Source organism: Bison bison, unplaced genomic scaffold, assembly GCF_000754665.1.
Source record: "Bison bison bison isolate TAMUID 2011002044 unplaced genomic scaffold, Bison_UMD1.0 scf7180017864304, whole genome shotgun sequence".
In the NCBI taxonomy this organism is placed as follows: domain Eukaryota; kingdom Metazoa; phylum Chordata; class Mammalia; order Artiodactyla; family Bovidae; genus Bison; species Bison bison.
Genome location: NW_011494876.1, coordinates 15,717,504 through 15,735,650, shown reverse-complemented (window position 1 = coordinate 15,735,650; position 18,147 = coordinate 15,717,504). Strand labels below are relative to the sequence as shown.

The 18,147-nt window shown below is 41.5% G+C and overlaps 1 protein-coding gene across 3 annotated transcripts in view; it reads left to right on the top strand.

The window, feature by feature from the left end:
* The first annotated feature begins 1,869 nt into the window (after positions 1-1,869).
* The window catches only part of RBM6 (RNA binding motif protein 6), an 89,839-nt gene continuing 73,561 nt past the window's right edge, over positions 1,870-18,147 (top strand). Inside the window, exons 1-3 of one of the 3 annotated variants that reach the window (XM_010851838.1) lie at positions 1,870-2,038; positions 2,405-2,576; positions 16,770-16,880. In XM_010851838.1, the coding sequence (XP_010850140.1) occupies positions 16,837-16,880 (44 nt within the window). In that variant the 5' untranslated portion in view covers positions 1,870-2,038; positions 2,405-2,576; positions 16,770-16,836. Of the gene's footprint in view, positions 2,039-2,404; positions 2,577-16,769; positions 16,881-18,147 lie in introns of those variants that run through there. The other 2 variants (XM_010851836.1, XM_010851839.1) reach the window with 2 other exon arrangements.

The window sequence follows — 18,147 nt, the reverse complement described above, 5'->3', positions numbered from 1 at the left end:
TACTATGTGATAAGGGAGAGATCCACCAATAATGGCCCAGTTTGGGAAGCAAAGTACCCATAGTTCTGTGTAGGTGTTCTTCCTCTTCCTTGAAACCTCTTAGTGCTCCAGTCTAGTCTATAACTCACTCCTTCATTTGCAAAGCCATCTCATCCAGGCCCAAGGCTTTAGGTACCAGCACCAGTGATATGTTGATACCTCTCAGATTTGCAGCTCTAACCCTGACTTTTAATTTGAACTCTAGGCAAATGTAGCCAATTGCCAACTCCAAATCTTGTCTACTAGGCATCAAAAACAACCTACCGAAAACTGAGCTCCTCTTCTTCCTGCCAAAATTGCTCTTCCCACATTCTTCCATCTTTCCAGGCAGTCTCCTAGCCAGCTGGCCTGCTTCTGCCCTTTTCACCTTCAGCCTATTCTCCACACAGAAGCCAGAGGGATCCTATTTACCTGGAAATCACGATGTTATTCTGTTTAGAGCCCCCCAACAGCTTTCCATCTCCCTCCTTACAGAAACCAAACTCCTTTGAGCAGAGACTGTGTATCTTGTTTAGTTTGTCACCTCTCTTCCATAGCCACCCCCACTCCCATCGCCACCAGAGCAGCAAAGTTTATCAGCTTTGTTCAAGCTCCTGTAACTCCAGTACTTGATCCAGTGCCTGGCACACAGCAGGTGCTTCATGAAGTTCTTGAATGAATGACTTCCAGACAAGATGCCTGAGAAGTGGAAAAGTAACTTTAAGGACTACTTAACCCAACAATCTCTTTTCTCTACAGATGAGGATTACTTTATTTTAGAATAATTTATAGGCTTTTCTTGCAGCAGACTTCTTTGATTCCATGATGTTGAATTCAGGCTCTATAATCAGGTTACCTTCCCTGAGGGGACACAGTTTGAGGATACTGGGTAGCTGGAATCAGCAAGCATTTCAACAATGTACAATCCACTTGGAAGCTTGGAGCTGGCCATTTGAAGAACATTAGCTGTGAGGAGATTCTGGACGTGAGCTGCACACTGAAAGTTGTGCTGCCCCGTTTTCCACTAGACTGTTGATCTGCAGATACCTTCCTGTTCCTCTGTGACCTCGTATAAGTCACTCTCGGCCAGATTTATGGCTCGTGAGCTAGCAAGGCCTCGTGGAAACTGAGTGGAATTTCCTTTATAGGTAGGGCTACTAAACCTTTAAGACAGATGATACCCACCAGTGTATCTGTGAATAGCACTGAAGATTAAATGAGATAATGAAGGGTCAGCACAAGGCCAGGAGCAGAGTTGTGATGAAGAGTTGCAATTATTACTGCCCAAAGAGAGTGGGCATAAGGCAAAAATAATTAGTTCCTTCATATGTTTACCTCTTTGAAGGACAAAGTACTACTACCCACCAGTGATATTCTTGAGCTGGGAATGGCTAATTTGAAAACTCATCAGAAGGAAAAGAGGACGAGCGTGTGATTACTGCTCCTCTATCCTTTGGGAGGGTCGGGAGCCAGGCTCTTATGTGGGCCACAAACTCCTGCCCCGGAAGGCTTACGTGGAGATTTCCTTCACATTAACGGAGAGTAAGTCCTTTTTAAGCTAGGCAGGCCAGGGTCCAGTCCGCACTCTGGCAGGGAGCAAATCTCGAGAAAGCCAAGCCACCCACAGACTGCACGCTTTGCTCATACTCGGAAGAGCGAAAGAAGACGAGCGGCCGTGGGCTAAGGGCCAAACCACAACCCCCAGCAGGCCCAGCGGACCGGGGCAAGGAAGCGCACCCTCCCATTGGACGTGGGCAATAGCGTGCCCCTCACGCCCCGCCCCCGCAGGCAAGCACACACCCCCGCCCCGCCCCCGGCCCCCGCGCAGGGTACGCCGGGAGTGGAGTCGGCGCGACCCGCCGCTGTGTACTCCATCTCCCGGCGGGCCGAGCGCTAAAGGCGGCGGCACCTTTGTGGAGGCAGCGGCCCGGCGCGGAGGAAGTTCCGGTCTCCGCGGCGCTGGGTCGGTGGCGGCGGCTAAGGATTAGGAGGAGCGGGCCGCGGAGGCCGCGCTGCCTCGGTAAGGGCTTGGGGTGGTAGAGAGGGCGTGCGGGAGCCAGCGGGGAAGGAGCCGGCCTGGCAGGCCGCTCTGGACGTCGCGGGCCCGCGCGGCCTGGAAGCTGCGGCTTCGGTGTCGCGGGGCGGCCGCGGCCTCCCTCAGGAGAAGGGAGTCAAGTGGCGGTGAGGGAGGCGCCGCCCACGGGAGGAACGCCCCAGAACGGTCGCGGGCCCGGGGCGGGGCCCGGCCTGGCGGTGGAATTACCGGTCCCGTCTCGGGGCGGCCGGGGGTCCGTGGCTGGCGCGTGGTTGCGGTTCGGTGCTCTTGGTCCGAGGGGCTGCAGGCAGGCGGCCCTTTCTTCCTCCTTTTTTTCCCCTGCATTTGCAGGAATCTGATCCAGTTGTGAGGCATCGCTCGAAAGGGAGTTTTTCTTGTGCTTAGCACGTAGCTTCGCCCTCAGACCTGGACAGACCGGAGTGGGCTCGGCCGGACAACAGGGCGCGAGAGCGCGGAGTCCAGCGCGCCGGGCTGTAGAACCTGGATCCCGGGGAGTGGTCTGGTGGGTCCTGTGCCAGTTGGGCGAATGTGGGAGGACAGGGTTGTTTCCTCGTATTATGCACTCTTTTAGATTCCTTTTAGTGGTGTATCAGTAAGTCTGTTTTTCTCTTAACTTTAGAATTGATCTTGTGCTACCGGGCTTAACTCTGGGCGTGCATTTTTTTTTTTTTTTTTAAATGAAAGGGTCTTGTTTTGTAGGGTAAACTGTAAGGGTAATTGTATTTTTTGCACATTCCAGGTATGCTTGTGAACATCAGAGTTGCGGGATCTAGGTGGAGTTTAGTAGACTCTGATGCTCCCGGTCACCCTGGTTCATTTTTCTGAACTCTGGATCCTGCCCTCGGTTTGTTAGCTTTCAACTTCCTGTTGAGTAGTGCCGCCACTGTGAATGGTTTAATAATGTCAACATCAGCAGACTTGTGAGGACTATAGGGAGAGGTTTCAAGAACTGATAAGTGAGGGTAGGACAAGCAGTGTCTAATGGTATGTTACCATTTTAGTGAAACACACAAAAATTGCACCTGAACCTTGCCTGGTTAATTAGTATCTAACCAGGTACCTAGCCCATAGAATAGGCTGTTTAGGATAGGCTGTTTTTGGACATCTGTAGCATTCCTCTTCATTTAATTGTTACCAGAATTGGGTTTACTTTTGTTGCCTTTGGGAGCCTAGTTTTTTGTAGCCTTTCATAGGAGAATTGTCAATGGAGAGGTTACAAAGTGAATGCTCCTGTCTTATTGAAGATACATGGGCAAGGTTATACTCTTCTGCCAGTGTTTAAATACATAAAATAATGTGTTAATAATCTAACTCAAAATTGTAAAAGATTAAAAAACTGTTGGAAAATTCTGAAATTTTTAAAGATCATAAATCATGGAGTCATCTTGCTTAGAATAGACTTTCTGCTAGACTTCCACAGTAGTTGTTCATTTCACTCACTTAGGGGGCATCTGTTGGGTACCTTTTATAACCTTCCTATCACACTGTGATAGGAACTGTAGGAGCTCTAGAAATTGATAGGATTTGAACTGTTGACTCCTCCATTAACTGAGCAACATTGGATAAATTACCTAACTTCAGTTTTCTCATGTGTGAAATGAGGTTAAGAAATGCAGCCACTTTGAAGGTTGTTGTGAGGTTTACATAATCCTTTTAGGACGGTGCCTGGTGTGAGGAAAGTGTTCACTGAGTGTTAGCCACCACTGTTACTTTAAAAAAAATTTTTGTCACTTCCCTGGCAGTTCAGTGGTTAGGACTCTATGCTTCCAGTGCAGGGGGTGCAGGTTCCATCCCTGGTCTGGGAACTGAGAGTCCACATGCCATGTGGTGCAGCCAAAAAATTAAAAAATGTTTTGTTGAGATAAAATTCACACACCATACATTTCACCCATTTAAGGTGTCTAATTCGATGTTTTTTTATGTATTACAGTACTTTTTTTTTTTTTTTACAAAGTTGTGATAAATATATTTTGTTGCATATATTGTAATGAAATTTTCCATTTAAGCCATTTCTGTATGTAAAATTCACATATAATTCAGTGCATGAATTACATTCACAATGTAGTGAAACCATCACCACATCTATTTCTAAAACTTTTTCATCACCTTAAACAGAAACTCTAACCATTAAGCAGGTAACTCCCTTACTCCTTCCCTCTAGTTCCTGGTAACCTCTAATCTGTATTCTGTCTCTCTGAATTTGCCTGTTCTGGGTACCCTATGTAAGTGGAATCATACAATAATTATCCTTTCATGTCTGACTTTTTTCAGGTAAAATAATGTTTTTAAGGTTCATTCATGTTGTAGTGTGTATCCAAACTTCATTCCTTTTTTTTGTAATTAAAAAAAATTGAGATGTAATTGACATCTACATTCTCTTTTAAGGCTGAACAATACTCAGTTGCTATGTATAGGCTACATTTTACTTACCTGTTCACTTGCTGGACAGTTGGGTTTCCACCGTTGGCGATTGTAAACAATGCTGCTGTGAACATGGGTATACAAATATCTCTTCATGCCCCTGCTTTCAGTATCTTTGTGTATATGCCAAGAATTGGGTCATAAGATAATTCTGTGTATAGCTTTTTGAGTACCCACCATACTGTATTCCACAGCAGTTGCATCATTTTATGTTCCCACCAGTAATACGCAAGGGGTCCGATTTCTCCACATCCCAACACTTGTTACTTTCTGAGTTTTTTTGTACAGTAACCACCTGAATGGGTGTGAAGTAGTCCCTCCATCTCTTCCTTCTGCCTCCCTTTTTCTTAGCCATTTTGACCATTTTAAAATGTTCATGTCAGTGGTATTAAGTACCTTCACATTGTTGTGCAACCATCATTACCATCCAGCTTCAGAATGTTTTCGTCTTCTCAGACTGAACCTCTGTGCCCATTAAACAATAGCTTCTCATTCTCCCCACCCCTTCCCCTGGCAACCACCATCCTACTTTCCGTCTCTCTGAATTTGCCTGTCCTAAGAAGCGAAAAGCAAAGGAGAAAAGGAAAGATATAAGCATCTGAATGCAGAGTACCAAAGAATAGCAAGGAGAGATAAGAAAGCCTTCCTCAGCGATCAATGCAAAGAAATAGAGGAAAACAACAGAATGGGAAAGACTAGATATCTCTTCAAGAAAATCAGAGATACCAAGGGAACATTTCATGCGAAGATGGACTCGATAAAGGACCAGAAATGGTATGGACCTAACAGAAGCAGAAGATATTAAGAAGAGATGGCAAGAATATACAGAAGAACTGTACAAAAAAGATCTTCATGACCCAGATAATCATGATGGTGTGATCACTAACCTAGAGCCAGACATCCTGGAATGTGAAGTCAAGTGGGCCTTAGAAAGCATCACTACGAACAAAGCTAGTGGAGGTGATGGAATTCCAGTTGAGCTATTCCAAATCCTGAAAGATGATGCTGTGAAAGTGCTGCACTCAATATGCCAGCAAATTTGGAAAACTCAGCAGTGGTCACAGGACTGGAAAAGGTCAGTTTCATTCCAATCCCAAAGAAAGGCAATGCCAAAGAATGCTCAAACTACCGCACCATTGCACTCATCTCACACGCTAGTAAAGTAATGCTCAAAATTCTCCCAGCCAGGCTTCAGCAATACGTGAACCGTGAACTTCCAGATGTTCAAGCTGGTTTTAGGAAAGGCAGAGGAACCAGAGATCAAATTGCCAACATCCGGTGGATCATGGAAAAAGCAAGAGAGTTCCAGAAAAACATCTGTTTCTGCTTCATTGACTATGCCAAAGCCTTTGACTGTGTGGATCACAATAAACTGTGGAAAATTCTGAAAGAGATGGGAATACCAGGCCACCTGACCTGCCTCTTGAGAAACCTGTATGCAGGTCAGGAAGCAACAGTTAGAACTGGACATGGAACAACAGACTGGTTCCAAATAGGAAAAGGAGTACATCAAGGCTGTTTATTGTCACCCTCCTTATTGAACCTATATGCAGAGTACATCATGAGAAACGCTGGGCTGGAAGAAGCACAAGCTGGAATCAAGATTGCCGGGAGAAATATCAATAACCTCAGATATGCAGAAGACACCACTCTTATGGCAGAAAGTGAAGAGGAGCTAAAAAGCCTCTTGATGAAAGTGAAAGTGGAGAGTGAAAAAGTTGGCTTAAAACTCAACATTCAGAAAACTAAGATCATGGCATCTGATCCCATCACTTCATGGGAAATAGATGGGGAAACAGTGGAAACAGTGTCAGACTTTATTTTGGGGGGCTCCAAAATCACTGCAGATGGTGATTGCAGCCAGGAAATTAAAAGACGCTTACTCCTAGGAAGGAAAGTTATGACCAACCTAGATAGCACATCAAAAGCAGAGACATTACTTTGCCGACAAAGGTCCGTCTAGTCAAGGCTATGGTTTTTCCAGTAGTCATGTATAGATGTGAGAGTTGGACTGTGAAGAAAGCTGAGTGCCGAAGAATCGATGCTTTTGAACTGTGGTGTTGGAGAAGACTCTTGAGAGTCCCTTGGACTGCAAGGAGATCCAACCAGTCCATTCTAAAGGAGATCAGTCCTGGATGTTCTTTGGAAGGAATGATGCTAAAGCTGAAACTCCAATACTTTGGCCACCTCATGCGAAGAGTTGACTCATTGGAAAAGACTCTGATGCTGGGAGAGATTGGGGGCAGGAGGAAAAGGGGACGACAGAGGATGAGATGGCTGGATGGCATCACTGACTCGATGGACATGAGTTTGAGTGAACTTCGGGAGATGGTGATGAACAGGGAGGCTTAGCGTGCTGCGATTCATGGGGTCACGAAGAGTCGGACACGACTGAGCGACTGGACTGAACTGAAGTACCGCATATACATAGAACCATAAATTATACAATATTTGTCCTTTCATGACTAGCTTATTTTACTTAGCAGAATATCTCCAAGGCTCATCCATGTTATATCTATCGGAATTGCATTCCTTTCTGAGGCTGAATAGTATTTCATTGTGTGTATATATTACATGGTCTTCTCATCTGTTGATAGGTACTGGGTTGTTTCCACCTTCCACCTTTTAGCTGTTGTAAATAATGCAGCAATGAACATGGAGGGGTGCACATATCTACTTAAGTCTCTGCTCTCATTTCTTTTGGGTTTATACCCAAAAGAATTGGAATTGTTGGATCGTGTGATAATTCTGTCCTAAATTTTTGAGGAACTGCTGTATGCTTTACGCAGTGGCTGCATACATTGTACATGCCTGACAGCAATGCACAGGGTTCACATCTCTTCACATCCTCACTAGCTTCTGTTAGGTTCATTTGGTTTTGTTTTGATAGCCATCTTAATGGGTATAAAGTGGTTATCTTGTAATTTTGATTTACATTTCTCTAATTGTTAATGATGTTGAGAGTCTTTTTATGTGTTTATTGGCCATTTGTGTGTCTTTGAAGAAATGTGTATTCAAGTCCTTTCCTCATTTTTGAATCAGGTTGTCTTTTGTTGTTGAGTTTTAGTTTTCTGGATATTCTGGATATTAATCCCTTATCAGATATGTGGTTTGCAAATATTTTCTCCCATTCATGAGTTGCCTCTTTATTCTCTTAATGGTGTTCTTTGAAACATAGACATTTCTAATTTTGATGAATTCCAGTTTGTGTATTTTTTTTGTTGACTCTGCTTTTGATGTCGTATCCAAGAGATCACTGCCAAATCCAATGCCTGAAGCTTCTGGTTTGTTTTCTTCTGAGTTTTAGAGTTTTAAATTTTAGGTTTAGGTCTTTAAACCCTATTTGGGATAGCTTTTGTGTATGGTGGTGGGCAAGGGTCGCACTTCATTCTTTTGCGTGTGGATTTCCAGTTTCCCTATGAGCAGTTGTTGAAAAGGCTGTCTTTTCTCCTTTGAATGGTCTTGGGACCCTTGTTGAAAATAACTTGACCATGTATGTGGGAATTTATTTCTGGGATCTCTAGTTCATTGTTCTGAATGTCCTTACACCAATACCACACTGTTTTGATTACTGTAAATTTAGAGTAAGTTTGAAATTGGGAAGTCAGTGTCCTCCAGTTATGTTCTTTTTCAAGGCTATTCAGAGACCTATGAAATTTCATATGAATTTTAGGATGGACTTTGAAATCAGATGGTCTTGAGTTTGCTTTTCCTCATATTAGTTATATTGTTTTGGGACAAGCCTCTCAAACTATTTAAGTCTCATTTTCGGAGTCTGTGAAGTGGGGATTATAACAAAATTTACCCCATGGAGGACCTGTGATTATTAAATGAGAGAACCCATGTAAAATACATAACTGTGGCAGAGTCAGTACTTAACTATTCTTGCCTTTATTATTGTTTCAGAGAATAGAGGTAGACATACTCAGAAAGGTCCTTTCCAGCTTAATGTGACTGTGATTTTAAACACCTGAGCATAGTAGCAGTAATAATAATATTTAGTACATTGTTGCTTTAAAATTTTTCAAAAAAATTTTTGGAGGCATGACTTACATATCATAAAATTCACTGACTGTAGCTGTTCAGTTTGATGCAGTCATCACCATAATTCAGATTTAGAATGTTTCCAACACCTCAAAACATTCCCTAGTTTCTGTTTGTTGTTAATCTCCACTCCCCACTCTAACTGCAAGTCCTAGCATCCACTAATCTGCTTTCTGCCTCTGTAGTTTTATGTTTTTATGTAACTTCATACAATTGGGATATCTGGCTTCTTTTACTTATAATTTTTTTGAGGTTCTTCCATGTTGCATTTCCTTTTAGGAGTATATCACATTTGTTTATCCATCTGCCTGTTGATGGACATTTGGATTCTTTTCAGTGTTTGGCTATTATTCATAATAATAATGTTGCTATCAATATACTTCTTCTTATGCACGATCTCATTTACTCCTTATAGTAATCATATGAAGTAGGTACCACTATTATTCCCGTTGTGTAGGAGGAGAGCATTGAGGCATATAGAATTTAAATATAACTTACCAAAGATACATAGCTGGAATTTTTTCTTCCTTTTTTTCCCCCCTCGACTGTGCTGAGAGGCATGCGGAATCTTAGTTACCTGACCAGGGATTGAAGCTATAGTCTCAGTATTGGAAGCATAGAGTCCTAACCATTGGGCCATCTGGGAATTCCCAAAAGCCGGAGTTTGAATTCAAACCCAGGCAGTCTGACTTTAAAACACATTCACTTAGGCCAGTGGTCTTGAAATTCTCTTGAACCATCTAAAAGGATTAAAAATTTTTCACTCCTAAAATTTTGAAAAAATTGTTTGCCACTTTGTCCATTTATAAGTTGACATCTTAACACTTCTGTCTAGATGGCTGCAAAGGATGTATTTTCTGGCATAATATATTGCATGTGTGCTTTAAATATATAGTTGACAAAATCTTGGAACTGATGATTTTATTTATGGAAAATGTCTGCATTTAAATCTATGGCAAATCAAACCTTAATATCAGTCATTTAGCCAAATGAGTCTGCATCAGTGGGAACATTCTAAGCCCCAATGATTTTTGAAATAAACTCTTAAAATAGTACTAACATTTACTGAGCAATTTATTTATCAGGCACTGCTCTAGTGAATTTGCATTGTCATTTTATCCTGATAACTATGAAGTAGACATTATCTTTATTCCGGATTTGGCATTAAGTTAAATCACTTGCTCAAGGACGTACCTTGTGGCCGAGCCATGATTTCCCTTCCAGCAGTCGAGCTGTGAACCCCACCAGCACAGTAGGTCCAGAGACTGCACTCCTGTCCCTTCACCGCCACACTGTGCTATCTTATAAAACTTACTTTGCTATCTTATAAAATTCACTTTTAAACTAGGAACCTGACTGTAATTTGCTGATGTAAGGGGTGAGGATATAAGAATATTTAAAATCTGGAAAATTTCTCTTCATAAGAAAAAGTGGCTCTAATGAAGTGTTTAAATGTCCTAACAGTAGTGAAGTCTAACTTATGCATGAGCTTGAGATCCCTGTAGGATGGCCAAGTGGCCATTTCTGGCAGACATTTGGATTTCATGGGAAAGTCTAAGCTAGTGATGGAGATGTGGAAATTATAATCGTAGAGATGGTAGTGATAGTGATTAAATTGGGAATGGACAAGATTGGCCAGGGTCTTAGCTTGGACTGCTAAAACAAAATACCGTAGATTGTGTGACTTAATAACAACTTTATTTCTCACAGTTCCAGAGACAGGGCAGTTTCAGATTAAGGTGCCAGATAGTTTGGTTCCTGGTGAGATCCTTTTGGTTTGCAGACAGCTGCTTTCTTGCTGTATCCTCACATGGTACAGAGAGAGAGCACTCTCTTTTATTCCTTCTTAGAAGAGCATTAACCCCTTTCCTAAGGGCTCTACCCTCATGACCTAATTACCTCCTAAAGGCCCTATCTTCAGTTACCATCAAGTCAGAGATTAGGACTTAAACATGAATTTTGAAGAGACACACACATTCAGTATAGTCCATCGCACCCAGGGACAGCATCATGAACAGTGCTAGGGAACGTAATAGAGCCTAGTTAGCATATTTGGTGGACATTCATTTATTTAGTCAACTGATGTTTAAAGGTTTTGTATTGGGGGGGGTGTTTTTATATGAGAGAGACTGGAGTATGCTTATGAACAAAAGCAGATAGCATATTATAAAGTAGAGACATTACTTTACCAACAAAGGTCCGTCTAGTCAAAACTATGGTTTTTCCAGTAGTCATGTATGGATGTGAGAGTTGGACTGTGAAGAAAGCTGAGCGCGGAAGAATTGATGCTTTTGAACTGTGGTGTTGGAGAAGACTCTTGAGAGTCCCTTGGACTGCAAGGAGATCCAACCAGTCCATTCTGAAGGAGATCAGCCCTGGGATTTCTTTGGAAGGAATGATGCTAAAGCTGAAACTCCAGTCCTTTGGCCACTTCATGCGAAGAGTTGACTCATTGGAAAAGACTCCGATGCTGGGAGGGGTTGGGGGCAGGAGGAGAAGGGGACGACAGAGGATGAGATGGCTGGATGGCATCACCGACTCAATGGGCGTGAGTTTGAGTGAACTCCGGGAGTTGGTGATGGACAGGGAGGCCTGGCGTGCTGTGATTCATGGGGTTGCAAAGAGTCGGACACGACTGAGCGACTGAACTGACTGAGAGTGATAATATAGGTCAAAAAAGGAGTTAAGGGACTTTGCTACTGTGTCAGTAGCAGTGGTTTTGAATCTGCCTTGCACTGCCGGGGATGTGGATTCAGTTCCTGGTCAGGGAACTAAGACCCCACATTCCACAGAGCAACTGAGCCTGTGCTGCAACTAAGACCTGATGCAGCCAAATATTCAAAAAAAATAATAGTTAAATGATAGTGATAGAACAAGGTAAGGGTAGAGTCTTCAGACTAGTCTTTAATCTTCGTACACAAAAACATTCCAGGAAGATTGTGGGCTTGTATATTTTTAAACAAATCAATATGCAGAACTTTGCCTTCAACAAATGCTGTTCTTAAGAATGGATGTTGCTGTTGAATGTAAGAGCTATAACTCTAAAACTCTTAGAAGAAAACTGAAGGGGAAAGCTTTATATGTTGGATTTGATAATGATCTTTTAAAGGATATGACACCAAGGGCACAGTTAGCAAAAGGAAAAATAGGCAAATTGGACTTCATTAAAATTAAAAACTTCTGTGTTCAAAGAATACTGTCAACAAGGTAAAAGGCAACTCACAAAATGGGAGAAGATACTTGCAAATCACATGCCTGGTAAGGGATTAATAATTAGAATATGTAGAAAACTCCTAAACTCAACAACAGCAACGAATAACCTGTATCAAAAAATAGGCAAAGAACTTGAATAGACATTTCTCCCAAAGAGGATGTAAAATGGCTAATAAGTACGTGAAAAGATGCTCAGCATCATTAATGATAAGGGAAATGCAAATCAAAACCACAGTGAGATACCACTTCACACCCATTAGAATGGCTGTTCAGTTCAGTTCAGTTGAGTCGCGTCCGACTTTTGTGACCCCATGGACTGTAACCCGCCAGGCTCCTCCGTCCATGGGATTCTCCAGGCAAGAATACTGGAGTGGGTTGCCATTTCCTTCTCCAGAATGGCTGTTACTAAAATACAAAAAAACAGAGTAGTAAGTGTTGGTGAGGATGTGGATGAACTGGAACTTGTATCATTCTGCTAGGGTTGCCATAACAAAATACCAGACTAGGTGGCTTAAACAACGGAAAATTATTTTCCTGCAGTTTGGAGACTGACGTCTAAGATCAGGGCATGAGTAGGGTTAGGTTTTGGTGGGGCCTCTCTCCTTGACTTGCAGACGGCCCTCTCCTGGCCATGTCCTCACATTAGCTTTTCCCTGTCCTGTGCATGCATTTTTTGGTGTCTCTTCCACTGACACCAGTCCTGTTGAATTGGGGCCCCACCCTTGTGGCCTCTGTCAACCTTAATTACCTCCTCAAAGGCCACATCTCCAAATACAGTCACATTGGGAGTTAGGGCTTGAAGCTGTGGGGGGCACAATTCAGTCCATAACAGAACCATTTGCGCACTGTTGGTGGGAAGGTAAAATGATGTAGCTGCTGTGGAAAACAGTATGGTGGTTCCTTGAAAATTAAAACTAGAACTGCCATATGATCCACCAGTTCTACTTGTGAGTGTATATATCTCCAGAAGAACTGATCTCAGAAATTTGTATGTGCATGCTTATTGTTAGGAGAAGGCAATGGCACCCCACTCCAGTACTCTTGCCTGGAAAATCCCATGGATGGAGGAGCCTGGTAGGCTGCAGTCCATGGGGTCGCTAAGAGTCAGACACGACTGAGCGACTTCACTTTCACGCATTGGAGGAGGAAATGGCAACCCACTCCAGTGTTCTTGCCTGGAGAATCCCAGGGACGGCGGGGCCTGGTGGGTTGCCGTCTATGGGGTCGCACAGAGTCGAACACGACTGAAGCGACTTAGCAGCAGCAGCAGCAGCAGCTCATTGTTAACATTATCCAAAAGATGGGAGAGTCCAAATATCAGTGGATAAGTAGGTAAAATATAATATGTGTACACTGGAATTATTATTATTCAGCCTTAAAAAGAAATGAAATTCCGATACATGCTATAATATGTATGAACCTTGAAGACATTATGCCAGGTGAGAAAAGCCAGTCATGAAAGAAGAAATACTGTTTAATTCCACTAGAATTAAGAGGTACTTAGAGTAGTCAAAACTATATAGACAAAGTGGAATGGTGGTTGCCAAGGACTGGGTTAAGAGAGAAGTGGGGAGTTACTGTTTAATGGGTACAGAGTTTTGGTTTTACAAGATGAAAAAAGCTTGGATGGATGGGGATAAAAGTTGCAAAACACCATAAATGTACTTAATCCCTCTTAACTGTAAAATGGTAAATGTATTTCACAATTTTAAGAATAATTTTTTTTAAATAGGTTTTTATTGATTCTTCATTTCCACCTCCCCGTAATGGGGGATTCTCTGGTAGCTCAGTTGGTAAAGAATCCACCTGCAATGCAGGAGACCCTGGTTTGATTCCTGGGTTGGGAATATTCCCTGGAGGAGGGAAAGGCTACCCACTCCAATATTCTGGCCTGGAGAATTCCACGGACTATATAGTCCATGGGGTCGAAAAGAGTCAGACACAACTGAGTGACTTTCACTTTGCTTTCTTACTAATGCTTCTCTCATTTTACCAAAAAGTCACCTTTTCATTTGATATCTAAGTGAAATACACTACCCTAGGGAGGATCCCCTTTCGGACACCAAACAGCATTTATGTCATCGCCCAATGAAGAATATTTGGGTTGTTCTCTCTCTTTTTTTTAAAGCTATTGTGAGTAAAGTTGTTGTGAACATTTTTCTACCGGTCTTTTGTTTTCGTGTATCTTAAGCAGATACTTAGAAGTTCAATTGCTGGGTCATAAGTAGTATTTCTCAGACAAGTTTCTAAATTGGTTGTACCATTTTGCCGTCTTTTGAGTAGTGTATGAGTTCTGATTGCTGGAAATCCTTGTATATTTGATTTTGGAAGTCTTTTTAATTTTAGCTGTTCTAGTGGGTGTGTATCGGTGGTTTTAATCTGTTTTCTTAATGACTAATAATAGAGAGCATTTGTCAGACATGTGTTACAAATATTTACTCCCTGTTCTGTAGTTTACCTATTCATTTTTCAGTGTCTTTTGAAGAACAGATTTTAACTTTTATATTTTCTTTATGATTAATGCTTTCTGGTTCCTTTATAGAAGTCTTTGCTGATACCATCTCAGTGGTTGTTGTTTTTTTTTTTTGCTTGGCCATTTGGCTTTTAACATCTTTGTTCCTCAATCAGGGATTGACCTTGGGCTAGCTACCTCAGTGAAAGTGCCAAGTCGTAACCATTGGACTGCCAGGGAATTCCCTATGTTTTCTTTTAGAAGCATTATAGTTTAGCTTCTACATTTATGTAGATCCACTTTCAATTTTAACTTTTGAATGTGGTATGATGGTAGGCAAAGCATGGTTCTGGAGAGGAAGCCTGAAAAACCACTATCACAGTTGAGGAGCAGTCTTTTCAAGGCCCTATAACTGAAACGAATACGTTTAATTTTTTTTTTTTTAATGAGAATTTGGAGGGGATAGGGGGCAAGGGTGCTTCCAGCAGCCACTAATTCTAGCTCCAAAAGAGCACATTAAAGTTGCTGCTGTTTAAAAACTCATAGTTGGATCTTAGTTGGGTAGATGCTCCCACCAATTCCTGACTGTCGTGACCCCTTGATGCTATAGCTGAGTGTCCTGTTTGCCCCAAATCATTTACTTTGGAAAAATTAGAGTGCTTAAAGCAGAAACAGGCCTGCTGTAGACCACAGCTAAAACTAATGGAATGGGACCCCCAGTTGTGCTTTGTTGGCGTTTGGAACTTAGGTCATGATTTAAGAGGGATGGCCCCAGGTTTTGATATTATGCTGCTAGAGGTCGATTTCTTGGACCTGTGCAGGATGGACTCGAATCAAAGTGTTTGCCAAGAATTTTTTATTGATCATGAATCAAAGGCAGAGGAAGCTCAAAAAGAGTCATCTGACATCATGGTTCTAACCTTAAAGGCTGCTGACCTACAATGGGGAGGCTTTCCCAAACCCACTGGTTGGTTTCCAAGAAACCAGAGTCCTTCTTTATGTTCTGGGGGAGTGTGCTTATAAAGCTGAAAGTTAAAGGAATCCATGAGAAGGGCGTCACTGGATTGTAGTCCATAGCTTAACGTGATGCTTGTTGTCTATCAGAGAATGACCTCTGTTCAACCACTCTTCATGTGGAGTTACTTTTCACTTCAACCGTCAAAACTCTCATTTGCCTATTTACTACCACCACCAAGATCAGAACCTGCAGACAAGGCCTGCTACCTCCACTGCCTAGATCCTACCCACAGTAGATGCAGCACAGCAATAAGCAGAAGGGGCCCTGTGGTGAGTAAAACTAGGCTGTAAGTCCAGGTGAACTCATGTGTCTTGCCTGAGTATGCTTGTGACATTCTAAATTTTTTCACATATGTATTGCCTTGGAAACGTCTAACTTCTCACAGTATTTTCCCTGCAACTTCTCCCTTATCTGTGAGTCTATAGTCTGCTTTTTTAGTTTTATTAGCAGTGCCTGCCACTTTTCCCCCCAGAGTTCTGTTAGGTAAAACAGAGGAAAGTACCTTGCATCAGTCCTTTAGCCTCTCCCCCATACAGGACAGAACATTACTAGAACAGAAGTACATAGTTATTTACAAATCACTTTTCCCTTTGGTTTAGGGGAGGGAGCTGGGAAAGTGGGCTGCCACTGCTTCAAGACAAAAACCACTGCCATGCTGGGGAGAGGGGTGGGTCAGGGATCACCCAAAACTTTCTGATTATTTTGAGGATGACTTTTTCTTCATTGAGCATTCATTTGGTCATCGTAAAGCTTTGACTTTTCTAAATGCTGGACAAAGTTGGTTCAGACTGCTTATTTTTTAATGTTTCTGTGGAGGAAGAAGGCTTTGGAATTTCATAGTGTGCTATTTTTGCTGACGTGGGTTGTGTTTTCACTCTCTTGATAGAGTACTCTGATGCAGAAAAGTTTTCAGTTTTGATCAAGTCTACTTTATCTGTTTTTTCTTTTGTTGTCATGGTAAGAGACCTTTGCCAAATCCAAGGTTATAAAAGTTTGCCTCCTTTTGGGAATTCCCTGGTGGTCCAGTGATCAGGACTTGGCTCTTCACTGCCTGGGCCAGGGTTCAGATGAGGAACTGGTATGCCACAGGCTGTGCCGTGTGACCAAAAAAAAGTTTGCCTCTTTCGGTAGCTGGAGTGCAGGTCTTATGAGGACTTCCTAGTCATAGGTTACGTGCTCATCTTCAGAGCAATCGCTGTGGTAATAGACTACTGATTGGCCAGGCTGAATAGTGTAGGATCAGCCACGTGGACTGAGGGTAGTAAATAAACATGGTAAGGTGCTGTTTCCAAAAAGCATATAGAATGGGTGCTGGAAAATTTAATAAATGTTTTATGAAGCATTCTTAGTACTTTGAGAGATTGATGGTGCCCTTTTAAAAATTTAAAATGTGTTTTTGTTGCTGTAAATTAATATATAAACGTATAAAAGTGACTTCTAAAAATATTCTTGCTGATGTGGTCCCTGATAAGTCAAACAGGAGGAAATTGGTTTAGTCTTTACTTCATGTACCCACATACTCATTTATTGTGGTTTGTTTTGTACAGGTACTGCTATAACCAGAGTTTGGTAGCAAAAGGATCTACTTATCGGGCCCTCTTGACATAGAAAGAGATGTGGGGGGATTCTCGATCTGCTAACAGAACAGGACCTTTTCGGTAAGTCTTAAAATTTGAATATCGAAATGTCTGTTATAACAGTGTAGATACTGTATAACATTTATGGCCTACTATAAAGAGGGATATTTTCTTTGTGTAGAAATAGCTTTGAATTTTTTTTCTGATTTTTAAAAATAGAAACTACTTAAAATTTTTCTAGTCATTTCTAGAGTGATCGTCGGAGTGAATACCTAGCATGCCAAGTATTTTGTGTATTAGCATTTTTAAAATATTAACAAAAAATCCCCCAGTTTTAAAAAATATTTTTTATCTTTTTTAGCAAAGTAATACGCAACTAATAAGGAAAGCTAGTAAAAATGTATGTAAGTGTTTATAAATGAATGTGAATGTTTCATTAAGTGCAGTAATTTATGTCTAGAATCCAGAGCTCTGTCTTTCCTATGACACATTGTATTTCAGCCACCAGAAATAGTTGTGAGGAAGAAAAATTATTTACTTAATGCAGTTTCCTAAGCTGCATTACAATTTTAGGGGTTACTGGATACAAAGATAAGTAGAGAATGTGGTACCATTCATAGTTGTAAATGAATTATATTATAGATTTGTAGGGAGAATGAATTACATTCTTTATATACAATAAAATTATATAAAATATTGAATTTATAATTCAATAAAGTGAATTATATAATCGATTTGATAAGTGGAGAAGGTGGTACCATAGTTGTAAATGAATTATATCATAGATTTATAGGGAGTGAATTTTTTATAGCCAGTGTAATAAACACTGATGATGATATTTTAAAAACTTTTGCATTGTGTTTGCAGTTAATGAAATGCTATAGGAATGTGACTTACGGCTGTAGTTTGTGTATGGCAAAGAAATCTTACTTTTAAAGTTATACATTAAAAAATATTTATGCTCCAGGGAATTCCCTGGCAGTCCAATGGTTAGAACTCCATGCTCTCACTGCCAAGGGGCCTGAGTTCAGTCTTTGGTTGGGAAACTAAAATCCCACAAGCCTCTGCAGCATGGCCAAAAAAAAAATTTATGCTCCAATTGAAACTTTTGTTACAAGTAAGTTTTCTTTTGGACTGGCAGTCTGCAGATCTTCCAGTGCAAATTCAACAGTTATTTTATTATTCTGAAGTTTGGGGTTCCCATGGAAAATTTAGTTAGAAAAGTAAGTTTAAAAGTAAATCCATGTAACACTTAGTAAAGCTAATTTCATGAATAAAGGGATCTTTACTTTCTGCTTAGCAATCTTTAAAGCAGTGGTAGTGATGCTGGTTCAGAGAAGGCAATGGC